A 23,696-nucleotide genomic window follows, 5' to 3' on the forward strand; every position below is an offset into this window, starting at 1 on the left:
GACTGCCACTTGCATTGCATTTATTGAGACGTGCATCAAAAAACAGTCGTACAAGCAATCAGACAACCAATCACGCCCAATAGCAAAGCAGATCTTGACAGTTGGGCGAACGACCCCAAGATAGCCAAGAAAAATAAAAATTCCAAACACCAAACAACCAAAACCACGAACAACGCCGCCAAATCCACCAAATCCCCACAGACAACTTTGTCATCACGCAAAAATAAACGAAGATGAGCGCTGCAGCATGCCAGCGGGACGCTCGGCAGCTTGGTGGCGGGCAAGCTTCTCACGCTCGCGCTGCGCCTCGACAAGCTCCTTGCACGGGATGCTCAGGGCCTCGAGCTGGCCACTCGCCATCCAGCTCTTGAACAGAGAGGCCGCGTACTCGTAGCCAACGGCCGAGATTTCGGCATAGCGTCCAAACGCCAGCAGCGGGTAGTGGTTGACTGGCGGGCGAAGATACAGGCTGCAGTACAGCTCCTTGGTCAGCTCCAGGTTCAAGTCCGACCGAATGTAGCAAATGCGCTGTGAAATATCGCTCATCGACGGCACGTGCACGGGCTTTGCGAACGGATTGATCTTGCGCCAGAGCAGCCACCAGCCACTCAACGCGTCGCCATAGTTGTAGTAGTTGGTGTCGTCCACCGTGCCGACGTGCACCGCAATGATGTTTTGCGCGCCCAGAGCCTGCATCACGTCGGCTAGAATCACATTCAAGACGTTTCAAACAACACTCATTCAGCAGAGTGATCAAGAGCAAAACAAGCACAAAACCAAGCCACCATTCACTTACCCGGCAGATTGTTGCAGTAGCCACCATCCAACAGTAAGTTGTTCCCTTCGCACAGAGGGGGCATGAAGGAAGCCAGCGTCATGCTCGCACTGTCACCAACCAAGTGCGCATTGAGTCAAAGAAGTAACGGCTCGGAACAACTTTTCGTGCTTTGATTCTCACCGAACATAGCGCCAGCCGGTGCCTTCCTGGTGAACATTCAGAGAATTGGTGGTAATGTTGGTCGTCGTGCAAAAGTACGGCAGCCAGAAATCCTCGATCAGGGTCTCTCCAAAAATGCGGCGCAGAATCCTGTTCACGAAAATACATTCACATGTTGTGAGTAACAACGGCTGCACTGCTGCAACGGGGGCAAGAGCAAAATCGCCCTCACCGGTTGAACGCATCGCCGGAAAAGAAGGAGGTCAGAGGCACCGTGAGATCGCGAATCAAGCGCCACTTGTTGCCAAACAGACGGCAGTACAACTTGGTTTTTTCTTCCAGAAGAGACGCGTCACTAACAACCAAAGGTCGATGCGTGAGTGCATGCACGACATTTTTTTGCAACGAGTCACAGCTGCTCCTCGCTCACCGGTGCTTGGCGTAGAGAGCGCCGACAAACGCGCCAATACTCGTGCCGCCAACCATATCAACGGGAATTTCGTGCTCCTCGAGCATTTTGATGATTCCCACATGGGACAGGCCTTTCGCACCGCCTCCTCCAAGCACGAGGCCGATCGACTGGCCCCGCACGCGGCGAGCCAAACGGGCAAAGTCCGACTTGTAGTGCTCCGTGTCCAGAATGAGGTGGCGATGCATGCAAACCTACCAGCAACCGAGATGAGTTGGGAAACACCCTCTCAACCACCTTGTTTTTCGTCAAAAAAGCCCAGACACAACTTACATGGTGATGGGCATTGGTCCACGACCGAGGCGCAGCCCAGAAGCGAGTGCCGTTGGGAGCGGTAAATCGCAAATGACTCTGGCGATCGCGCAGCGCCGGATCGGGCTCCGAGACAAAGCCAGCACGGCTGGCCAGCATCTTGCGCAAGAGGGCGTCCGACTCGGCCTCAACTTCGTCATGCAGCAAGACCAGCTCCTTGCGGGCGTTGCTGCGCTTCATGAAGGGCGTAATCTCCGCCTCGACTGCTCCAATCTTTGGCCCATTCCGGCCGTTGCAGACCACAAAGATGATATCGGCCTGGCGAATGCACCGCTTGGTCCAGGACGACGCCTTGTTCTCGGCTTCGTACACGACAATGTCATTCTCTTCCTCGAGCCGTCCCAGCCAGGACGTGAGCCGGATTTTGTCGAGCACCGTCACAGACTTGGAGTTGAACTGGGCCAGCACGGCGTCATGGTCGAGACGCAGCGTCTGGCCGAGCTTGGACAGGCAGGCGACCAGTCGGTTGGCAAAAGCACGGAGAGGGACGTCGTCCGAGGAGGCAATCAAGGCCACGGTGGCCAGCTTGGCGCGGTTGGCATTGCTGTGTGCGGCCGACGCAGCAACCGCCGCTGTCGCAAACGGCACGGTGCCAGCCAGCACGGGATTGGGCGAGGCGGTCGTCGAGGTGGTGGCGAGCGATGTCGAGGACAAGGAGGGTTGCACCGTCATGCTGGCGCCAGTCAGTTCGTCCATGTCGGCCGGGCCGGAGGCAGGCCCGTCTCGTCCGATGGGCTGGAGCGTCGCAAAGTTCAACAGGTCGTCAAACACGGGGCTTCGAGCGACACGCTGCAGCCGACTGCCGATGCGCTTGTACATGGCGCGCGCAAAGTGGGCCATCACGTACGGATAGCGATTGACAATCATGGTGAACATGCTCTTCGGGATTTGGCAGATTTCCGTGTCACGGATGGCCACCACCGTGGCTGAGTGACGCGACTCGGTCAAGAGGTCGATTTCGCCCACACTATCGCCGCGGCCAAATTCTTCCGTCGCATGCTGCCCGCCGTTGATGGTCCACGAAAGCGTGCTGGCGGCCTGGTAGGCTGCGCTCATGGGACGGCCATTCGGGCCCATGCGGTCTGCAGCCACCGGAGCGGGTTGGTGCGAGGCACGCACGCGTCCATGAAGCACAATATGCAGTCCGGTGCACTCTTCGCCCTGCTCGAACAAAACCTTGCCAGCCTTGCGGTACCGCCAGTCCAGCGCATAGTCAAACTGGCGGACGAGGGGACTCAGCCGGCGCGACAAGAAGAGCGCGAGTTGCAGAAAAACATTCGGGTTGTTGTTGGCAATTTCGTCGAAAACATCGCGGGGCACATTGACCACTTGCGAGTCCTCCTTGGCGATGGCAAAAATGTCCGTGTGATCGCCCGTCAATGCGGCCAGGTGGCCAATGATGCCACCAACGCCGACGTCGTAGAGGGGATGCTTGGTGCCGTTTCGCTGAGTGGTGTACAGCGTGACTGAGCCGCGAACAACAAACTGGATGGCGCTTCCCGCAGCCGGAGCGGGGACAGCTGCAGCGGACACGAGGCCGGGCACAGTCGGAGCGTCCGGTGGCGGGAGTAGCATGGCTTCCGATAGCGGTTGGTCTTTGCGAACGTTCATGCAGGCGAGATTCGCTTCAAGCAGCTCGCGGTCCTTTTGGTGGATTTCGCCAATGCGAGCGAGAATCAAGCGAACGGCCATCTGGGACCAGGTTTCCTTGGCAGCTTCCGGGGCGTTGGAGACGTTGAGAACGTGCTGGTGGGGGTGGGGAATTGGAAGCAAAGGTCAGCAAAGTCGGCGGTTGCAAGTCAAGTTCAACAGGAAAACAAGGCTTACATCTTCAGTAGGCAACAAGAGCTCCTCCGTCAAACCCAAAAACTTGTACAGCGCCAAGAACGTAATACGCTGAAGACGCAACATGATCATTTGTGTGATGCGAGCCACGGCGTGGGGCGCGGAGCTTGCCAGCATGCGGAAGCTCTGAGGCAAACACAGAACGGCGAGTCAGTTGAATAATCTCACATGAGACTCCGTCATAGCCACAAAGGCAATCCACAATACCTCGCAAGGCAAACGAAGCAGCTTGGCATCCGTTGAAGCACGAGCGTAAACTTGACAGGGCAGCGACTCGTGTCCGGCCATGACGTCCAAATAGGTCAGCAAGCTCATTACAGTTTGTCCTTTGCATGAACACAGAGGGGAGGGGAAATTAGTTGAAATGGGTGGAAATACAGGTTGAAGCGATTGTTTTCTTACCACTTCGAATGTCGCAGAGCAGCGAGGTCGGGTCATTTTCCTCCAAAAACAGTTGAACCTGCACAAAACAAGATATTCAATGAGCCACAAATCAAAACACAGATGCTGTCACAACAAACAAACAAACAAACACGACTCACAGTTCCTTCCATGACAATCCAAAGATCAGGGCTCTTGTCGCCCTTGCGGAAGAGCAGCTCGTTCGCCTTGATTGAGAACGGCTTCATCATGGTGCACAGCGATCGTGCCAGCGGTTCGTCCAAGTATCTCAGAATCTTGATCTTGCGGATGAGTTTTGCCGTTTCGTCCTCGCCTTCCCTTGCCTCTCGCTTGCCGTGCTTGAGTTTCCCGAGGTGTTTTCCAGCCAGAGCGTCGTCGCCAGCGTCTTGGCCATGCTCGTGCTTGTCCGACCCAGCCGTTGCTCCAGTTCCAGTCGCGCTGCTCGCCAGATTGTCCTTCAGATTGGCCGAATTGTTCGCCAGCAATTCTGATGCTTTGCGCCTGGCTCGCTCCTCGCGCTTCTTGGTCCGCGCAGTCGCAATGGCCGCCGCAGCAGCCGCCGCCTTGTACTTGTCTGCAGCGACCGCAGTTCCTCCTGCAGTGCCAGACAGCAGCGTGACTGGGGTGCCCGGACCCGCCGTCGAATTCGCCCCCGCGACTTGAACCGCAGCCCCAGCAGCCCCAGCACCAGCAGCCACAGCCACAGCGTCGTCATCGTTGTCCAGCCCATCGTCGTCATCATCATCGTCGTCATCGTCGTGGCCAGCTGCAGCAAGCAGCTCCGACGCAACGTCAATGCTGTCGTCCTCCTCGTCCTCGTCCTCCGCGGCCAGCTGAAGGTCGTCCAGCGCTGCGTCGCGATGCAACCGCGTCAGCTTCTCTCGCCTCGCGTGCCGGCGTCGTCTGTTGATCAGCACAAAACCAATGTGAATGAATGGATGAGCAAACATGATTGTGAATTTTGCGCAATCGTCAAAATCTCAGACAGGCACTCAGAAATCTCGTTCTGCTTTCGCTTGTGATGACCGCAAAACAAAAACAAGCAAGGGTCGCGCCTCACCGCAGCCGGATTTCCTGGCGAACAAAGGCCACAATCACAACACCAGCAATGCACACAGTCACGCCGAGCCCGACGCGCGACTGGAGCGTCCGACCGAGCTGGATGAATGAGAACATTGCGAGAATTGTGAAGGAAAAAAAAAAAAAAAGAAAAAAAAAGCTCAGAAAAAACAATGAATGGTAAAATATTCTGAATTAGGAACATTTTCAATGATTCGACGTTTTGGTCTTAAAATCTGAGAATCAGAAAGCAGTGACCAAAAATCAAAAGCAGTCCTTTTGTTGTTGTTGATTTTGGTTGGAAATTTCTACAGATTTTGAAAAGTAACGCAAAGCCGCACAGCACACAAGAGACAATCCATGTTGCATCGAGGAGCATCCAAGTTCAAGATCAAGCTCGCTTATGGACTGGCCGTGATTGCGTGGCTGTTGGCAAATGCGAATCAAGTTGCCAAAGCTCAAGCAGCCGAAAGTATCTCTCAACCAGACACCGCTGAACCTTGGTCTACATCTACCTTATGGACCAATACATACCAACACGAGTTCTGCACTCAGACCCGAGCATTGCTGGCTGCCCGGATCCAAGCCGAGCAGATTCAGGCCAAACCTGCACCTCCCCCGCGAGACATTCCAGGCCACATGCTCGACGAGTTTACGCTCAATGGGCAGATTCCGGTCTCACGCTACTACGTCGACGACACGAACGGCGGACAAGGTGAGCACGATGGCACGGCAATCGGGCAGGCTTCGACCAAACATGCACCAAATTAAAACTCATGCTCAAAATTCAACCTCCAATGCTTGCCTCTTTCTTGAACACTGACATGCAGGAACGCACATCGGCTACTCTCGAAACCAGATTGATCAGCTCGTGAGCCAGTTCAAAGAGCGACTGCGCAAAATCAAGGGAACTCGCGTCGAACTTCCGGTTGCAGACGCCACTGTTGTGGTTCCGCGTGCGATGCACGAGGACTGGGTATTGCGAGCGCTCAGCGAGACAATCCGCACTGGCGATCGGGTGGTCGTCTACGGATCGATGACCCCAACGTACGAGGCCATGGCGCTGGCTTGCGGCGCCGCTGCCGTCGTCACGTCCGAGTACAACGCCCTGACATACCAGCATCCCAACATTACGACAGTCACACCCGACGTCCTGCAGTCGATGCCCTTTCTGCACGAGCACGGCCTGTTCGATGTGGCTGTTTCCATCACGAGCTTTGATCACGACGGCCTGGGCCGCTACGGGGATCCCGTCCATCCAGCTGCCGATCTGCTTGCCATGCAAAACGTACGCTGCGTTCTCAAGCCGGGCGGCCGGCTCGTATTGACAGTGCCGGTGGGACCCGACGGGCTCGCGTGGAATTTGCACCGCCGTTACGGTCCCCTCCGTCTGCCGTTGCTCATCCAAGATTGGCAGGTTCGGCGGCGGATTGGCTGGTCGTCCGAACGATATTCAGACCCTCAGGGCCGGATGAACCAGGTGTATGAGCCGGTGTTTGTGTTGGAAAGCGCATTCGATGCCAAGCGGACGGAATTGTAGCGTACAGCGATGAGTTGACTGAAGAAAATCGTTGTGTATTGATTTTGTGATTGATGGTACAAAAATTGATGGGTGGGTGGGTGGTAGTGGTGCTGGCGTAGGCGGGAGACGACGAATGCACGAAAAAAAGGCATGCTCATCATGAATTCTCATCACTCGTCATCCTCATCATCATCATCGTCGTCGTCGTCATCATCATCATTCTCCTCGGCCTCTGCCAGGGCGTTGAGCCACGCGTTGACTCGGAACAATGCATTGCCCTTGCCAGGGAAATCGTCGTTGACATCTTCCTTCCACAGCACAAAGCCTTCCTCGTCGACGATATCGCAGTGATAGAGCAACTTGAACAGGCGGAGAATGAGGTCTGCACAAGTTTCACCCGAGGACATAGCGCAGAAGCGTCAGTCGTCTCGTCGAGAAATGCGGCAAATTCAATCCAAAACGAAAACAAACAAAAAAACAAAACAAAACAAAAAAACCAACTGCTCTCCTCACCTTTGGGGAAGTCCCGCTTGAGAGCAAACAGCTGCGCCGCATAGACCACATAAAGTTGAAGCTTGACGTCGTGGTCTGTAAACTTGCGAATGATTGGAGCGTACTGCTTGAACAGAGCAAGCTCGGTCTTTTTGGCCTCGGCACTCAACGTTGAATCTCCGGCAGCGTCGCCTTCCGAGCCGGACATGACTTTGCTGTCAATGTGATCAAGCACCGCGGACGACAGCAGCAGTACAAAGTCGGGCTTGGTGAAGAACGAAGGATCGCACGTTTCCTATTCAAATTGTTTTGTTTGTTGTGTATACGGAAACCACAAAGGTCAGCGCCACCGCACTTGGCCCACGCGCCAAACTTGAACAAGCGGATTCCAACTTACCTTCAGGAACTTGTAAATCTCGGATATCGTGGCGTTGCTGGCCAGCATTTCGCGAAGCTCCAGCTCGGTGCGCAGCAACGGCTTCAAAAACTCCAATGCCTACGTCAAGCCATGCCAGTCAGTCGAACAAAACACAAGCAAAAAAATGCTGGAAAGAAAATCATCAAGAATCCACCTACATAGCGCTTCAGGGTGTGGTAGGTCTCGGAGCTGGAATTTCGCGCATGGGGTGGAAGGAATTGGACAATGTCGAGCTTGGCGGCAGCAAGAATCTTGGGCAGCTCGTTGGCAGCGGCATCGGGTCCTGCAGCACGCGCCATGGCAGCAACCAATTCGAAAAGCAGCGGCGAGCAGGCGCAGTCCATGCCCTGGTCGGCAGCAACTTGCGTGTTGGCAGTTTGCAGCATTCGGGCAACAGTCATCAACGAAACAACATCCAGGGTGATTGCGTGACGAAGGAAGTCTGCGATAATGGCATCAGCCTGGGGCACGTCGACACGCAAGTCCGGGAGTGTCAGAACGAACGCCTCGAGTGCCTCTTCCACGTCGCTGGCAGACAGCAGCTTGGCCGTGATCAATTCGCTCACAAGGTTGGCCGCTTGGGCTGGTCGTCGCGCACGAGACGCGGCATCATGTGCAGCGCTGGGTTCGGGGTCGGCCAGGAGTCCGAGAAGCCGAGTCACAAGCTCAGTTTTGAGGGCACGCGACATGCGCAGTTCACGAATGCATGCGACCGCTTCTTTCAAGTCGACTACTGAAAAGTACTCGATCAGCGTGTCTTTGAAACGAGCACGGATTTCGTCGCTTGACAACGAGGCGGCCTTTTGAGATGCTGCCGGTGCTTGCTGCTGCTGCTGCTGCTGTTGTTGCGGAGGACGCGTCGAAGAAGGTGGCGGGGAAGGCGAGTTGGTGCCAGAGCGTGGCGCATCCGCGAGCTCATCGAGCCCACTCCCAGTTCCAGAGCTGGAGCGCGAGCGCTGAGAGCCTTGCAAGTTCCCAGCGACGGCTGCGTTGGCGTTCTGACCTGTCTGCGGCGATCGCGATCGCGCAGAGTAATTCGACTCGGGCCGCAGACTGACCTCGCCGGACGAGTCGGCAGGGCGCCGAAGCGGCCGAATTGCCAGCGGCTCGTTGGGCGACGGCGCAGGAGGAGGCGCAAACATGTTGCTTCGTGAGCGGCGGTTTCCGGTGTTTGCCCCGGCTGGTGATGTCTGGGGACTGACCGCTGGCTGGCCAGAGTGGGCGGCAATGGGAGAGCCCGCGCCTGCCGAAGAAGAGCCGTTTCGCGAGAGGGACTGCTGCTGCGATGGCGCATTCCCAAGCAGACCCGGAGGCTGGCGCTGAGCGGGATTGCCGCGGCCAGCACCGCCGAGACTGCCGTTGCCGCTGGAGGGCGATCCAGAGGAGGCCGAGCCCACGCCCTTGAACATGGGGTCGAGCGAAGCCTCCTGGCGAACCTCCTCAATCGTCTTTGGCCCGGCCTGGGTCTTGGACGCTGCGGTTCGGCGAGCAACCCAGTTCGCCTGCCGCAATTCGAGCACGTCTTGGACCATAAACCGGATGCGAGAGGGAAGCTCGGGGTGGACGGCAAAGTCTTTCATCCGGTCAAAGTACTTTTGCATGAGCGGCTTGGCCTTCTCGTGATCGAGTTGCTGGCCCACCGTCGTTAGCAGCTTGCAGAGACAAGCAATGTCGTCCGGATCGACGTGTTTCAAGTCTCCCAGCAATTGCTGGATGCAAATGTGCAACACCCGCTCTTTGAGCATCTCGAGCTTGAACAGCTCTCCGATAAACCGAATGTTGCCCAGCATTTTGCGCTTGGCGGCTATCAGGCGGTCGCGCAACTCTTCGTCCTGCGCATCCCAGCTGTGTCCGCTCAGCTCGGACACCGCTTTGGAACGATTTTCAAACTCTCGTTCGCACTCCAGGAGCAGCAGTCGTCGGAAGGTCTGTGGGGGGGGAGGTGGCAGCACACGACAAAGCAATTTTGGGAATGGTGGCGGTGAGCGTTAGGAGATGCAAATTTCGCCTTTCACTCGAGTAAAACACAAAAACACGCACCGTAATGTGCTTCGCGTTGGGTTCGGTGCTGGGCTCCTCAAAGTTCGGCGCCTCCGAGTTCAGCTTGGTGCACAAGGATGCATACATGGTGCTGTACTGGGGCTCATCGATTGCCTTTTCGAAAATCTAGCCGGTACAACACACCGATAAACCGATAAATCGACATCCGTGAGCACAATAACGAAAGGATTGCGACACAGGGCAAAATGGAGCGTCACGTCCATACCAGCAAGATAATGCCCTTGAGAATTTCGACATTTCGGATTCCCACGTCAAGTAGCGATGTTGCAATCCGCTCGTAATTGTCCGGGGTAAGCTTATTGAGAAGGCTGCAAAGAGGGTGAAAAAGGGGGGGGGGATGAGCATCCGATGAGCGTTTTCAAAAGTAGACGCAGACAGAGCGGCGATGGCCTCACCTTCGCACATTTCGGAATATCGTGTCGTTGTCCAAGACACCACTAGCGAGTGCGGCAGCCGCAGCGGGCGTCGGTGCAGCGTTGAGCGCGCGCGCAGGCAGCCACCTATTGTTGGATCTTTGCAAGGGCGCAACCTGGAGCAAAACCAAGCGAGAGGATTGGTGGGTGAGTCAAATCAATTCTCACCAACATGCAGAGCGATCGATTGTGTGAAAATGACTCACGGGCGACGCGAGGCTCGGATGGGAGCTCGATGGCCCACCAGGGCTGTTCGATGCAGCGTAGCCATCGCGAGCACTGCCGCCATCTCGACCGCTTCTTGGGGTATGCGGCGATGATCCTCGCTCACGGTGCAACGGCTGCTGCTGGTGGTGGTGGTGCTGGTGGTGGTGTGAGTGGCCAGCAGAAGCAGCAGATTGACGCGATGAGGCAGGCGGGGAGGACAGCAACCCGACAGGCGGTGCAGCTGAGCCTGAATGGTGCGTCTGTCCTGTCGACGACGACGACGACGAGTGCGGCGACGACGAGTGCGGCGAGTGCGGGTGCGAGTGAGACGAGGCCTGGTGCTGCTGGTAGTGTGGAGAGTGGCCGTCTCGCTGGGAACACCGCAAATCCATCAGAAAAGAATAGTCACAATCCAAAATGCAAAAAGTTCCATAGATGAGTGAGTCATGCACATTGAGTGAGATGTGAGGCAGAGTGTTGAAGCCGGACGCGATAGAGCGAGAGCGAGAGCGAGAGAGAGAGTCAGACTCGACCCGAGCCTTGTTGTTCTCTCATCTTCCAAACTTTGTCTTGGTTTGTTGCTGTGAGGATGGTGATGGCGATGCCGTGGTGGCAGGTCAAAGAGGGAAAGCCATAAAACGCAATGCAACGCCAAAGCAAAGAAAAAAAAAAAAAAAAAAAAAAAATAGACTTTTAGGACTTTGACGCCTTTTTTTCGTTTGTACTCGCCGTCCATCCAAGACAACGAGCGGGGCTTCAAACGCCAGCGAGCGAACACGCGCGATGTTCGAGGGGCGGTGGCGGTGGCGGTGGCGGTGGCGGTGGGTGTGGTCGGATGCGAAGCAAAAAGCTCAATGGAACCTTAAAGAGAGAAAAAAAAGACTCTATGCGTTTTGCCCAGCCATGCACTCAGGCACAGGCTCAGACGCCTCCCCCACAGCGAGCGCTCGTGAACAAGTAGAAGAAGACCACGCATTCGATTAGTCAGTCAGGCAGCCCAGTCAAAGAAAGGGGGGGGGTTCTCGTTCAAAAAAAAAAAAAAAAAAAAAAAAAAAACACTGTAAAACACGAACACAAGAACACAAGAAAAAAAAAAAAAAAAAAAAAAAAAAAAAAAAGCTATGGCTGGTTTTGTTGTTTGGCTGGAGAACCATTGCCTGCCTTTGTTGCTTGTGTTGGTACACTCAAAAACGCCACTTCGCAAGGCGCCAAAGACAAAAAGATACGTTTCATGGTGTGCTTGAACGTATTGCAAAAAAAAAAAAAAAAAAAACGGAGTCATGGAGATGGAGCACAAAAAAAAAAAACAAACCGATCGCATGGTAAAGAATGACCGCTTCTGTATTTGGATTTGACAGCCAAAAAGTGAAACACACAACAAAATGCAGGTTGAAGAAAAATAATGTATGGGTGTGTTGGGAGGCAAGCAAAAAAAAATAGTCGTATCAAACTCTGTGGTTGCACGCATTAGCAAGGGCTGACCAAAAGATTGGCAACAGCCCCCGCCATCCGTCATGTCGGTCCCTCCCTCCTGTGCAAATGCAAAACCGACAAGGGCGCCAAAAACTCATGCAAACAGAAGCTCGCGCTAGCAGCGACGTCCAAAGTAATCCAGAGGCAGCGCGGGGACGGCGGGGGAGCTGCGGCGCTTGTTGGTCTCGAACGCCTCGAGACAGCCCGCGTAATAGTTGACAATGGCGTTGTTGGTCAGGCAGTAGAGCACCGCGGCGCAGGATTCGAGATCGCACGGCCGCGCGCCATTGCCGGCATGCATCAGCGTGACAAAGAGAGAGGCCAGCTGCTCGTCCACGCGTAGCCGCTGCGAAAGTGCGGCAAAGCTTGTCGTTGACATGTCGGTCATGTTGAACGTCTCCTTCATCGAGTAGAGACGCCCCCAGGCACTCAGAGCAATTTCATCGAGCCGGGTCGCGTTCGCAGCGGCACCGCTTGCTTTGGCGTCCAGGTTGGCCTGGGTCAGATTGAAAAAGTACGTCTCGTGGTCGAGCAGCTCGAACGTGGTGGCATTCAGCGTGTACACGCGGAATGCGGGATTCAGGTCGACATACGGGGTCAGCGAAGGCGCAATGAATGTGACGCGCGTTGGCTGATCCAGCAGCGTCACAGAGGTTCCGTTCGCGGTGGAAACGGCATGCGCAATCTGGTAATAGTCCAAGTGCTCGTGTCCAAACGCAGCCAAGACAATGACGTCCTGGAACTGGGTGAGCAGGTCGGCAACAGCACCTCCGTAGGGCGGCGTCGCATCGAGCGTGCCCGGAGGGACGTGTCCAATCAGCACCACTTTCTCGCCCGACGCGCGCGCGTTTGTGAGTGTTGTCACGAGGAATTCCTGATGCTGACGAACAATGTCTAATTGGCTGTTCAGAACCACATAGTAGTTGCGCTACCAGCCGAGAAAAAAAACAAAACAAAAAAAACAAAACAAAAAACAAAAAAAAAAAAAAAAAAAAAAAAAAAAAAAAAAAAAAAAAAAAAAAAAAAAAAAAAAAACAAGCGCAGAAACAGGACGCAAATAACAATCCGTAAGTGTGCAATAATGAAGCAACTCGGATGGCTACACGCGCAAACGCAAACTCACCGAATACCCAAACTGCGTGTTCATGGCGACCAGACGAAGACCGGGAAGAATACCAGTGGTGTAGGCGCCGAGATATCGAAAGTTGTTCAGCGTGTTGTTGGGCACAAGATTTGCATAGACATTGGCCAGGCCATCCAACTGGTACATGTCCGACCGAGGGTCGAAGAGGTTGTCGGGGTAGTAGTCGTGGTTGCCGGAGGTTGGGAAGAGCGGCAATTGAGGCAAGTTGGCTTTCAAGATGGCGGCGATTGTGGCTGTGCGATTGAGGTTTTTGGTCCAAGTCGAGTTCCAAAAGTCGTGCGCAGGGTTGTCGCCATTCCAAATGCCAAAGTCCAGGCGCCCGTTCGCGGCCGTCTCATTCGTGACTGCAGAGTTCCCGACAAACGCAAAGGTTGCATTAATGTAGGCAAACAGCGACCGAATGGTGCGCGGCGCCAGGTCGCACTGGTAGTCGCCAAACTCGCCTGCTGTTCCAGAGCCGTCCGATGGCTGGCAGCACAGATACGTCCCGCAGTCTACCTTGGTTCCGGCGGCATACGTTAGGTCGAGATGGATATCCGTCAGTTGCAAAACTCGAATGGTGGCGTTTGGCGACACGCCTTGTGTGTAGGTCGGAAAGTTGCGCCGCTCCAGCTTGTTGGGATCGGACCGAGGTTGTCTAGAGGCGGACTTGCGAGAGCCAAACAGGCGCGCTAGATCGGGAGTCGCGGATGTTGATACTCGAGCAGCGCGGTCAAAGCGGGCAACATGAGGCGCGGTTTGCGCGCCGCCACGACGACTCGCAGACGCCTTTGTGCGTGCGTGCGGCAAGCGATCTTGGAAGAGCAGCGCCAACATCTGGACGGCGTCCGTCAGTTGCTGGCTCTGCATCAGACCGGAAGGGTTTGCGTCGCCTCCTCGGGCAGGTCGGTTGTCGTTCCGTCGCTCACTCAGGGTGAGGAACGGCGTCAAGTCAACGACGGAATTCTGGCCGTTTGTACCCATCGTAATGTTGGGCACGATGCAGTAGTTGACCAACGAGCAAATCTCGTCCGGCGTGAGGTACGACGCGCGCAATGCCGAAACGACCGCTGGAACATAGCGGCTCGACAGTCCAGGACAGACCTTGTCGGTATCATATCCAAAGAAACTGAGAGCTGTGTGCAAGGCACAAAGCACCAAAAACCAAACAAACACACACAAAACAAAGACAGGGTAGGGTGTAATTGCCAAGTTAGCAAGTGCGACGCGCGGACTTTTTGTTTATCGTGGGTGTAGTGCACGTCGGCTTTGTTTGTTGTTTTCCTGTGAGAAATTCCCAAATAAATCGACTCCACTCCCCTGTTCGGTGGATAGCGCGGGCGTGTTTTTGGAATGTGTGCGTGTGTGTTTACGTGTTCACGGTTGCTTTGCATGGGTTGCGTGTGACATGCCCAGCAAACTGGCACCATCTCATGAAAACCATTCCCTATCCATATGGAAGCCAACTTACACTGTGAGCAAATGGTTTTGAACGCCAACTCGATGGTCGGGTCGTCAACGGTTGTCGAGACAAGCTTCAGGGTTGGCAGTAGGCGCTGACATGTCCCGCACAGGCTGATGAAGTTGGACAGTTTCGAGTCTGTGAAAGGATTGTTGAATGGAAGTGGCACCAATGGAGCAGCGAGGTCTCGGCGGCGACGGTCGGCGAAGCGAAGAGACTGGTCGGCGTTCTTCTTGTCACCTGGCGCGTTGGCAACGCGATTGCTCGTTCTTCGCGCAGCACCGACACTGCGCTGATTGATGACTGGAGCAGCATATGCGGTAGAGAATTGGTGCACGAGACAGCAGGCTGCCAGCGCCAATACGAGCGTGAAAAGCACCGATTTGCGTAACTCTGACATGTTGCAGATTTAGGGAAAAACGCGGAAATAAATTAACGGCGGAAAAAAAAAATCAGAAAAGGGGAAATGAGCTCAAAAGTTTTGTTCGAAAGAAGAATAAGTGTATTGACACGAGCTCATTTTTGACTGAAGACTGGACTGACTTGGAGCAGAGAAATAGATGATCAGGCACTAAACGAAAACTAAACACAAACAACGAATGCAAGCAAGCAGAACGAGACGAAGCAAAGAAAACGAAAGAAGAACGTTGTTGTCGCGTTAGACATGAGCACCAAAGTAATCCAGGGCGGGTGGCAAGGCTGCGGCGGCGCGTCGCCCCACGGCAGAAGAGGTGTTGTTGGTGTTCCCGACGACACAACCGGCATAGTAGTTGACGATGGAGTACTGGGTCACGCAGTAAAACACGACGCCGCACGTCTCAAGTGGACAGGGTCGCGGGGCACTCGCAGTGTAAGCAAGAGTCGCAAACTGAGCAGCGAGCTGCTCGTCATGACGGAGGCGGAGGCTGAGACCGTGCATCGAACTCGGCGAAACATCCGTGAGGTTGTAGAAGGCTTTCAACGAGTACAGCTGGCTCCACGCATCCAGCGCAATCTCGTTCAGACTGGCACTCTGACGTTTGCTGGACCCGCGCCACGGCTGGCTGGCAATGTTTGCTTGGGTCAGATTGAAAAAGTGCGTTTCCGCGTCCAACAGCTGAAACGTTGTCGCATCAAGCGTGAAAACCCGGAACGCAGGATTGGTCTCGGTGTACGGCGTCAGAGAAGGCGAGACAAACGCGACAGTGACGGGCGCTGTCACGTTCGGAGTCGGGTTTGTATCGTTAGTGAGAGCAGAGACCATTTGGAAAAAGTCCAGGTGGTCGTGGCCAAAGACACCAAAGAGAACAACGTCTTGGAAGTCAAGTAGAGTCTGAGCAGCAAGTGAGCCGAAGGCGGGGGTCGAGTCCATCGTTCCGAGCGGTACGTGGGACATGACAATGACTTTTTCGCCAGCGAGTCGAGCGTTTAGCATGGTCGCGCGAATGAAGGTCAGAGCTTCGGCGACTACCGAATTTTGATTGTTGAGAATAACGTAGAGATTGCGCTGCAGGTGTGACAAGCGCGTCCGAGCAGAGTGCAAACCACAAACAATCAAAGTGAGTTCGAAAATGATTCCAGTGAAAACAGTGCAAAAACAACCTCAGAAATACATGTACCGACCGAATACGAGTACTGCGAATTGAACGAGAGAACACGCAACCCAGGACGTAGCAGCATGGAATACGTTCCATACTTGCTAAAGGCGGCTTTTGCCGGGGCATCCAACCAAGGCTCCCACACGTCAGCAAGCGCTTTGAGAATGTAGCCATCCGTGGCAATGTTAAACAGATTGTCAGGATACACGTCATGGTTGCCGATGGTGGCGATGACAGGCACACCAGGCATGTTTTTCTGGAAAGCGCGAGCCAGGATTTGGGTCATTTGCAAGTTCCGGCCCCAGCTGGCATTGTACATGTCGTGGGCAACGCTGTCGCCACCGTAAAGCACATAGTCAATATGACCGTTAATGGCGGTTCCTTCCGGCAGTGGGCTGCCAGGATAGGAGAAGGTTGCGTTAATGTAGGCGAAAAACGAGTTGAAGGTGCGGATGGACAGGTCACACTGGTAGTCCCCAAAGGTACCAGCTGAGCCCGGTCCAAAGCTTCCGTGGCAGCAGAGATATGTCCCGCAAGTTGCATCACTGCCGTTGAGGTATTGCAGATCGAGATGGACGTCCGTGACGTGGAGAATCCGGACGGTCGGCGAGCCCGGCGCCTGGCGACGATGAGAAGCAAGCTCTTGCTGGAGCTGACGAGGCGTCGATTTGGCACGGAAGATGTTTGCCACGCCTGGGAAATCATCGAACGAAGCCCGCGCACTGGTGTCAAACCGGGAATGGGTCGCTTCGGTTGGCATTGCTCGAATCGCGTGCGCCAGTTGTTCTGAAGCTTCTTTGAGCACTTGGCGTCTGTAGCGGCGCATCGGCGTCATTGGCGGTGGAGTATTATTGATAACCACGGTTCCAGTTGCGCTTGACGAGGGACGCGGGGTTTCGGTGCTTGACGAGACGCGCAAAGTATTGGCACTTGAAGAGAAACGCAAAGTATCGGTGGCTGCGAGACGCGAGTTGTCATCGCTCGCACCGGATGGTGGCGGGGTCGTAGCTCGGCTGCTGCTGCCTGAGCTTGATGAGCTTGGAGGCGAGTTGGATGCGAGCGGACTGTTGCCCAGAGAGGCGGCGCCTGTGGAACCCCTGGAGCCGGTTGCAGAAGTGATACCTGGTGCAGGGCCAGATTGAGATGGTAGTGATGTACCCGAAGGATTATTGGCGAGACCAGACGTGGCAGTCGGATTGACTGGAGGCGCTTGGCCGGTACTGGTCGCCACAGGCGGATTGCCTCTCGAAGACGGCGGCTGCGTCGTTCCATTGGTAAAGGACGAAAAAATGGTGGTGTTGAACCGCACGCAGTAGTTGAGAAGCTCACAAATCTGGGGTGCCGTCAAGGTAGTGGTTCGCAGCGCGAGATCTGCGGGAGGGACATAGAGGATGGCCAGTCCCGGGCAAATCAACTTGCTGTTGTAGCCAAGTAGTTGCAGAGCTAAGAAAGGCGTCAATAAGATCAAATCAACGGCGAGTCAGTGTGCACACAACAGCAAGTTGTACAATTACCCAAACAAGGTTTTATCACCATGGCAGTACAATGGAACATGCCAAACCCACGCAAACACGAAAAAAAAAAAAAAAAAAAAAAACGCCCGAAAATTCCTGACTCGCGCCACCGATCGAATAAAAAAAATCGACATTCATCACGCATCCAAAGCCCAAAATGATAAAAGAAAAGAGAAAAGAACGCCAAATTGATACGCATTGCTGCAAACGGCAGAGCAAACGGAAAGAGCTGTGTCCCTGCGCTGTCAACCATTCCTGTTGATTGACCGTCGACGCATGCAACGAGCGTCATGGCCAAGGCAGAAAGCAGAGGAAGGTGTGTTGCAGTCGTACAAGCCTTCGTGCCCCGGTTTTGTTTTTGTGTTTGTTTTTGTGTTTTTGAAAGGTTTTCATGGCAGCGTGCATGTTTTTGGCACTGCGTCAAAACACTGTCCGTTGCACCGTCTCTACCGCTGCAAGTTCGTCAAAAGATACCTGCACTGAACAGAAAAAACAACTACACTTACAAGCATCGCACACGGAGGAGAACGATGTCTGGAGCGAATAGTTGCCTGGGGCTTGAGCGAGCCGGAGCAGCACTGGCATCAAATTCAGACAATTGGTGCAAATCGACTGCAACGATTGGCCGCTGTTGATGCCCGTCAGCAGTGGATCCGAGGGTAAAGGCACGATGGGTACAATGGGTCCAACGGCACTGTCAGACTGGACGTAGACGTCCCAAACGCCTGCGCGGCGAGAGCGACCAGGTTTGAAGGATGAACGCTCGGCTCGCCTCCCATCTTTTGAATCACCGACTTTTGAGGGCCGACTGCGACCACCGGTTGTTGCACCCGGAAAAGCTTCACTGCTGCGACGATGTGATCGATGGACAGGGGCACTCTCTGTGACGCTGCAGAGCGCCAGCGCGAGCAAGAAGACGATCAACGCGGAAATTTGCCAACGAAAACGCATTCGTCAAAAAAAGCGAAAAAAATACAAAGTGGAAAAGCAAAAGGTAAACAAACGGAGTAAATGTTGTAAAATGACTGGCGCAGGATGTCCCACGCACGCATGGCGTTTATTATATCTACACATCGAGTTTGAAGAATGATAAAGTATAGTCAAGTATTTTTCCTGGGCGCGACAAAGCCAATTTCGTTGCTAGGTCAGGCTGGTCAGCCCGACAATGCAGCCAGCATAATAGTTTACAATGCCATACTTGGTCATGCAATAGTTGGCAACACCGCACGTCTCCATTGGGCAAGCTAAAGGCCGCCTGGCGGTCGTTTGAATTGTCGCAAACAGCGATGCGACTTCTGGTTCGACGCGAATGCGCTGGCTCAAGTTTTCAAAGCTCCGAGGCGACATGTCGGTCAGGTTGAACGTCTCTTCAAAGCTGTGCAGCTTGCTCCACGACGCCAGTCCGATTTCGCGCAACGCGCTGTCCCGTTCAGTTTGGTTGAGACCGGGAGCCAGTTGGCTCAGCGCCGACGCGTTCGCATTGGCTTGGCTCAAGTTGAAAAAGTGCGTTTCCATGCCAATCAGCTCAAACGTCGTCGCGTTCAATGTATACACGCGAAAGGCTGGATTCACGTCCCGGTACGGAGCAACGGAGGGACAAGGCAAGATCAGATTGACAGGTTGGTCTTCGTGCAGCCGGCCTGGAGATGTACCGTTCCCTAGCTCAGTTGCATGGACCACCTGGAACATGTCACGATGCATGTGTCCAGTGGCAGCAAAGAGGATTGTGTCCGAGAATGTCGTCACAAGACTTGCGGCGTACGCACTGACGCTCTGCAATGCGTCAGTCCCACCGGATGAGAGGTGCGTTATAAACAACACTCGGTCCCCAGCTAGAGACGCATTCGCCAGTAGCTGGTCCAGCAATTGACCTTGCACGTGTCCTGCCTCAGTTTTCAGGTTTAGCGCGCTGTAAAAGTTGCCCTAGACGCCAGTAATGAAAGTAAGTGAGTGACAAACGTGCTGCACCCTCCAAAATAGAACAACAGTCACTCTAGGATGATGCCATACCGTAAACGTCAGCATGGGATTCGCAGCCAAAATTCTCAAGCCGGGCAGCACTTGGGCAGTGTAGGTCCCAAACTGCCGAAAGAGAGCGAGGTCTTCGTCGCTCAGCCACATGCGGTACAGATCCGCGTGAGCGTCGAGTTGCGCCTGGTCGTGCAGAAAGTCGTACATGTTGTTTGGCGAAAAGTCATAGTTGCCAATCGTAGGATACACTGGCAAACCAGGGAGGTTGTTGAATATTTCTCGCGCAACAAATGCGGTCGCGTTGAGGTTGCGCCCGTTGTCTGGCTTCCAGATGTCGTGCGCCGAATTGTCACCCGTCCAAAGTGCAAAGTCGAGGTGTCCATTGGGTGCACTAGATGCATTCAGCGACGGGTTGCCAGGATAGGCGAACGTGGCGTTAATGTAGGCAAACATGGATTCCAACGTTTGCGTTGGCAAGTCGCACTGATAATCGCCAAAGTGGCCTGCACTGCCAGGCCCGCTATCACTGCGACAACACATGTAGGTCGCGCAGTTGGGATTCGTGCCGCTCTTGTACTCAAAGTCCAGGTGGATGTCTGCGATTTGCAAAACACGAATGACATCGCCGGGTCCCCGACGTTGGCGGTCTGTGTCACGGCGTTTGTGCACGGCGTGCATCTGTTTGTAGGATGGCTTGGGAGCAAATAGCTTGCTCATGCTGGGAAATGACGATGCGACCTCTGAAACTGGATCCAGTGAAGGCAAGGAAAGCGGCCTTGACGGCCAAAGGATGGAGGCCAGTTGGTCCGAGTGTTGCTGGAGCAGTCTTCGGGCATGCTTGAGGTCGTGCGCACGTTTCGATGCAACACTCTTTGAGCCCGATCTTGGTGATTGCCATACTTTGGTATCTCGCACCTCGTCGAGAGCGCGCAGGGCTGAACGGGACACGGAAGGCGGGTCTTGTTGTCTCCTTCGCGGCGGCGTCGGAGGTGGCACGGCCACCGGAAACACCCCAAGGCTCTCGCGAGTCGTATTGAAATCGATACAATAGTTAAAGTATTCGCACACTTCATCGGGCGTCAGCGTCGTCTGTGAAAGCGTTGTTTGCATCGGACCAATGAATCTCCGAGCCAGTCCGGGGCACATGGCATCCGCGTTGTAATTCTTTGCTTTGAGCGCTGTCAAATCAAAGAGCGCAAGTCAGAGTGTGCATCGAGTTCTGGACTTCTCGTTTGATTGAAAAAAAAAAAAAAAAAAAAAAGAACAAAAAAGAGGTGCGCGTTCATCTTTTTGTTTGTTTGTTGTTGATCGACTTTTCTTTTTTGTTGTTTTCCCACGGTTTGCGTGTTCCGGCGCTTCGAATGTCGATGACTCATACCAACGAGATGGCTAGTGGTTGAATGCAACAGACAGGTGTGGCAGCAGTGCTGTTGCGCCTGCTCTGTTGCGACTTACTCTGGGTGCACAGGCTGAGAAACGTCGCGTTCAGCACCGAGGTCTGGTCCACGGTTGCAATGAGCATCAACGCCGGCATCAGATTGCGACAAGCGCGACAAGTGGAGGCGATTGTCAGGCTGGTGGTCGATGTGACATTGAGGTCGTTGACCTGCAGTGGAACAATGCCGAGCGGGAGTCCTGCGCCGGCCGCTCGCCTGCTTGTGCCTGTGCTCGCGGTGGCGAAACGACGACTTGAAACGTCATTCCCACAAAGTGAATATTTTTGATGTTGAATGAACGCGTGCTCTTGTCGTTGTTGCTGCTGCTGCTGCTGCTGCTGCTGCTGCTGCTGCGGGACTGGCAAACCATCGCTAAAGCAAGCCAGCCATGAGATCCACAACGTAATGAACAAAGCAAAGAAGCGCATGGATGTAGCGCGCAAAATCAAACAATGGACAACAGAAACAGAAAAAAAAAACGCAAAGAGATGGAGCAACAAGAAAACAACAAAAAATAATAAATGTGGATTGGAGTGTCAATTGCGATGTGCAGGTGATAGAAATAACACAACAAACAAACAGAAAAAACAAATTAACAACGACTACAACCAACCAGCGGAAATGTCAACGGGACTGGTGGAAGTCAGACCGACAATGCAGCCGGCGTAGTAGTTCAAAATGGCGTAGTTGGACGTGCAATGCAGCCCGATTCCACACGTTTCCGGGGCGCAGGGTCGAGGCTCACTCGCTGATGTTGCAAGAGTGGCCATGACCTCGCCGGTGCCCCGGTCATTGCGGAAGGTTTGGCTCAAGTTGCCAAAGCTGGCTGGGGACAAGTCGGGCATCTCGAACGTTTGCTTCATCGTGTAGAGCTTGCTCCACGAGCTGAGCGCAATCTCGTCTAGCTGCCTCTCAATGCTTGCGTTGACGGAGGTGTTGCTTGGGAGCAACGCCAAGAGTGCTGCCGCTGCGTCGTTGGCGGCCGTGAGATTGAAAAAGTGCGTCTCGTGGTCAATCATCTCCATGGTAGTGGCGTTCAGCGTGTAGATGCGGAATGCTGGATTTGTGTTCTGGAACGTCGACAAAGAAGGCGCATGAAACCACACGGACACTGGCGGAAGGGCAGTGTTCAGCTGTGGTCGCCCTGTTGCCGAGCTCGGCATGGTCAGCGGGTGCACCAGCTGGAACATGTCACGATGCGTGTGACCGCTTGCAACCCACTTCATGACGCCAGGATGCATGGTTGACAGGTATGAAATGTACGCGCCGCTGCGAGCGGTGGCATCCGCCGATCCGACTGGCAAGTGCGTGAATCCGAAAATCTTGTCCCCTGCTTCCTCGGCGTCCAGGAAGGCCTGGTTGAGAAATTCCTCTTGATCGGCAAAGTCGGAGCGCTGCGGATTGACGGCATTGTGTACGTTCAGCTAGAGCGTGAAGCGGCAAGCAGTTAGTCAAGCAGTTAGTCAACAAATGTGTGTTTGGACAAAAAGCTCAAAACGCCCATGCACGCAAAGCCAACTTACCGCGATGGAAAACATGGAATTCATGGAGAGGACTTTCAAGCCCGGGCGGACGGACGCAGAGTACGTGCCAAAATCGCGGAACGAGGACAGCGTGTCGTTGCTGAGCCACAAGTTGAAGAGGTTGGCGTACGCATCCAGGATGTGCTTGTCTTGCTGGATGTCAAACAAATTGGCTGGATAGGTCTCGTAGGTTCCAAACGTCGGGTATACCTGTAGGCCGGGGAGATTGCTGAACAATTCTCGGGCAATGAAGGAGCTGGCATTGAAGCTGCTCTCCCAAGTCGCCTTCCAGATGTCATGCGCCGAGTTGCCGCCCGTCCAGATTGCAAAGTCGAGATGTCCATTGGGTGCACTAGATGCATTCAGCGAAGGGTTGCCAGGATACGCCAGCGTGGCGTTAATGTAGGCAAACATGGATTTCAAGGTCTGCACGGGCAAATCGCATTGGTAGTCACCAAAGTGACCTGCGTTCCCAGGCCCGCTGTCCCCGCGACAGCACATGTAAGATGCGCAGTTTGGGTTTGTCCCTCTTTGGTACTCAAAGTCGAGATGGATGTCTGTGATTTGCAGGATACGGATGACATCCGTTGCTTCCGAAGCTGGTTGGTCCCTCCGGTGCGAACGCTCTTCGCCACGACGTCCATGTGTAGCAAGCATCTCCCTGTAGGAAGGCTTTGGTGCAAACAACGCCGCCACGCGGTTGGAATGGGGCCGATCAGGTTGCATCGTCGTGTTTGGCGCGACCGGTTCAGATTGGATTTCTGGGCTTGTTGTCTTCGCCGTGCCGACTGCCCTGCGTGCAACGAGCGACGTTGCAAACTTGAGAAAGGATGCCTCGGCCTTGCGATAAATGCGCTGCGTGGCCTCCCTCGTGGTCGGGCCAACGCGACCCTGTTTCCCCGAGAGCGTCATTGGTGCGCCCAGTGATAGCTGCGTCGTATTGTACGCGATGCAGTAGCTAAACAACTGGCAGAGCTCTTCCGGATTCATCCTTGTCTCGCCGAGGGCGCGCGCAGTTGGGACCAAGTATCGCTCGATCAGCCCGCTGCAGATCGTTCCGCCGGTGTCGTTGATGCCCAACGATAGCAATGCTACAAGCCAAGTAACCAGAACAAGCACAAGTCATACGTTATGAGTCGCCCCCAAAAAATATCCAAAGCCATTTTCCCGCTTTTGTTGAGGTTTTGGACAAATTTGGGATTGCAAGAACAACGCTGCGTCTCGCCACGCCATTCTGCGAATCATTCCTTTCGTTTTCACATCGCTGAATTTCTGTGTTCTTTTTTTATTCAACCTCAAAATCGGACTCTATCTGAAAAAACATGTCCAGTGAGTGAGTGGATGCGACGGACTTACAAGTGTTACAAATTGTTCGAAAGTTCGTGTCGAGAATATCCATGCTGGAGACCATCGAAAGCAGGACCAAGGTGGGCATCAGTCCCTTGCATCTGTAGCATGTCTCGGCAATTGTGCGGCTGGA

At 54.3% G+C, this 23,696-nt stretch overlaps 6 protein-coding genes across 6 annotated transcripts; 1 reads left to right on the forward strand and 5 right to left on the reverse strand.

Annotated features, from left to right (window-relative positions):
* Positions 1-3: 3 nt before the first annotated feature.
* Positions 4-5,198, reverse strand: CAOG_07035 (patatin-like phospholipase domain-containing protein 7). The gene is made up of 11 exons (XM_004343709.2): positions 5,026-5,198; positions 4,106-4,868; positions 3,966-4,023; positions 3,771-3,889; positions 3,546-3,689; positions 1,680-3,464; positions 1,368-1,600; positions 1,170-1,292; positions 959-1,087; positions 797-885; positions 4-704 (listed from the first exon to the last, which is right to left on the reverse strand). The coding sequence occupies exons 1-11, from the start codon at positions 5,139-5,141 to the stop codon at positions 214-216; spliced, it is 4,050 nt and encodes a 1,349-aa protein (XP_004343759.2). The 5' UTR covers positions 5,142-5,198; the 3' UTR covers positions 4-213.
* A 113-nt stretch (positions 5,199-5,311) lies between these two features.
* On the forward strand, positions 5,312-6,588 carry CAOG_07036 (hypothetical protein). The gene is made up of 2 exons (XM_004343710.2): positions 5,312-5,739; positions 5,855-6,588. The coding sequence occupies exons 1-2, from the start codon at positions 5,385-5,387 to the stop codon at positions 6,562-6,564; spliced, it is 1,065 nt and encodes a 354-aa protein (XP_004343760.1). The 5' UTR covers positions 5,312-5,384; the 3' UTR covers positions 6,565-6,588.
* CAOG_07037 (hypothetical protein) lies at positions 6,579-10,529 on the reverse strand (the record flags this gene model as incomplete). The annotated part of the gene is made up of 8 exons (XM_004343711.2): positions 6,579-6,928; positions 7,060-7,333; positions 7,436-7,534; positions 7,615-9,384; positions 9,497-9,622; positions 9,723-9,825; positions 9,913-10,046; positions 10,137-10,529. The coding sequence occupies 8 exons, from the start codon at positions 10,527-10,529 to the stop codon at positions 6,717-6,719; spliced, it is 3,111 nt and encodes a 1,036-aa protein (XP_004343761.1). The 3' UTR covers positions 6,579-6,716.
* A 928-nt stretch (positions 10,530-11,457) lies between these two features.
* CAOG_07038 (hypothetical protein) lies at positions 11,458-14,757 on the reverse strand. Its single transcript, XM_004343712.2, has 3 exons — positions 14,205-14,757; positions 12,734-13,869; positions 11,458-12,538 (listed from the first exon to the last, which is right to left on the reverse strand). Exons 1-3 carry the CDS (start codon positions 14,593-14,595, stop codon positions 11,726-11,728), a joined length of 2,340 nt encoding a protein of 779 aa, XP_004343762.2. The 5' UTR covers positions 14,596-14,757; the 3' UTR covers positions 11,458-11,725.
* Positions 14,758-14,853: 96 nt separating this feature from the next.
* On the reverse strand, positions 14,854-19,974 carry CAOG_07039 (hypothetical protein; the record flags this gene model as incomplete). Its single annotated transcript, XM_004343713.1, has 5 exons — positions 14,854-15,681; positions 15,798-17,215; positions 17,793-17,914; positions 18,485-19,209; positions 19,279-19,974. 5 exons carry the CDS (start codon positions 19,972-19,974, stop codon positions 14,854-14,856), a joined length of 3,789 nt encoding a protein of 1,262 aa, XP_004343763.1.
* A 1,321-nt stretch (positions 19,975-21,295) lies between these two features.
* Positions 21,296-23,615, reverse strand: CAOG_07040 (acid sphingomyelinase; the record flags this gene model as incomplete). Its single annotated transcript, XM_004343714.1, has 3 exons — positions 21,296-22,117; positions 22,217-23,307; positions 23,573-23,615. 3 exons carry the CDS (start codon positions 23,613-23,615, stop codon positions 21,296-21,298), a joined length of 1,956 nt encoding a protein of 651 aa, XP_004343764.1.
* Positions 23,616-23,696: the final 81 nt, after the last annotated feature.

Source organism: Capsaspora owczarzaki (genome assembly GCF_000151315.2).
Source record: "Capsaspora owczarzaki ATCC 30864 unplaced genomic scaffold supercont2.13, whole genome shotgun sequence".
In the NCBI taxonomy this organism is placed as follows: Eukaryota; class Filasterea; order Ministeriida; family Capsasporidae; genus Capsaspora; species Capsaspora owczarzaki.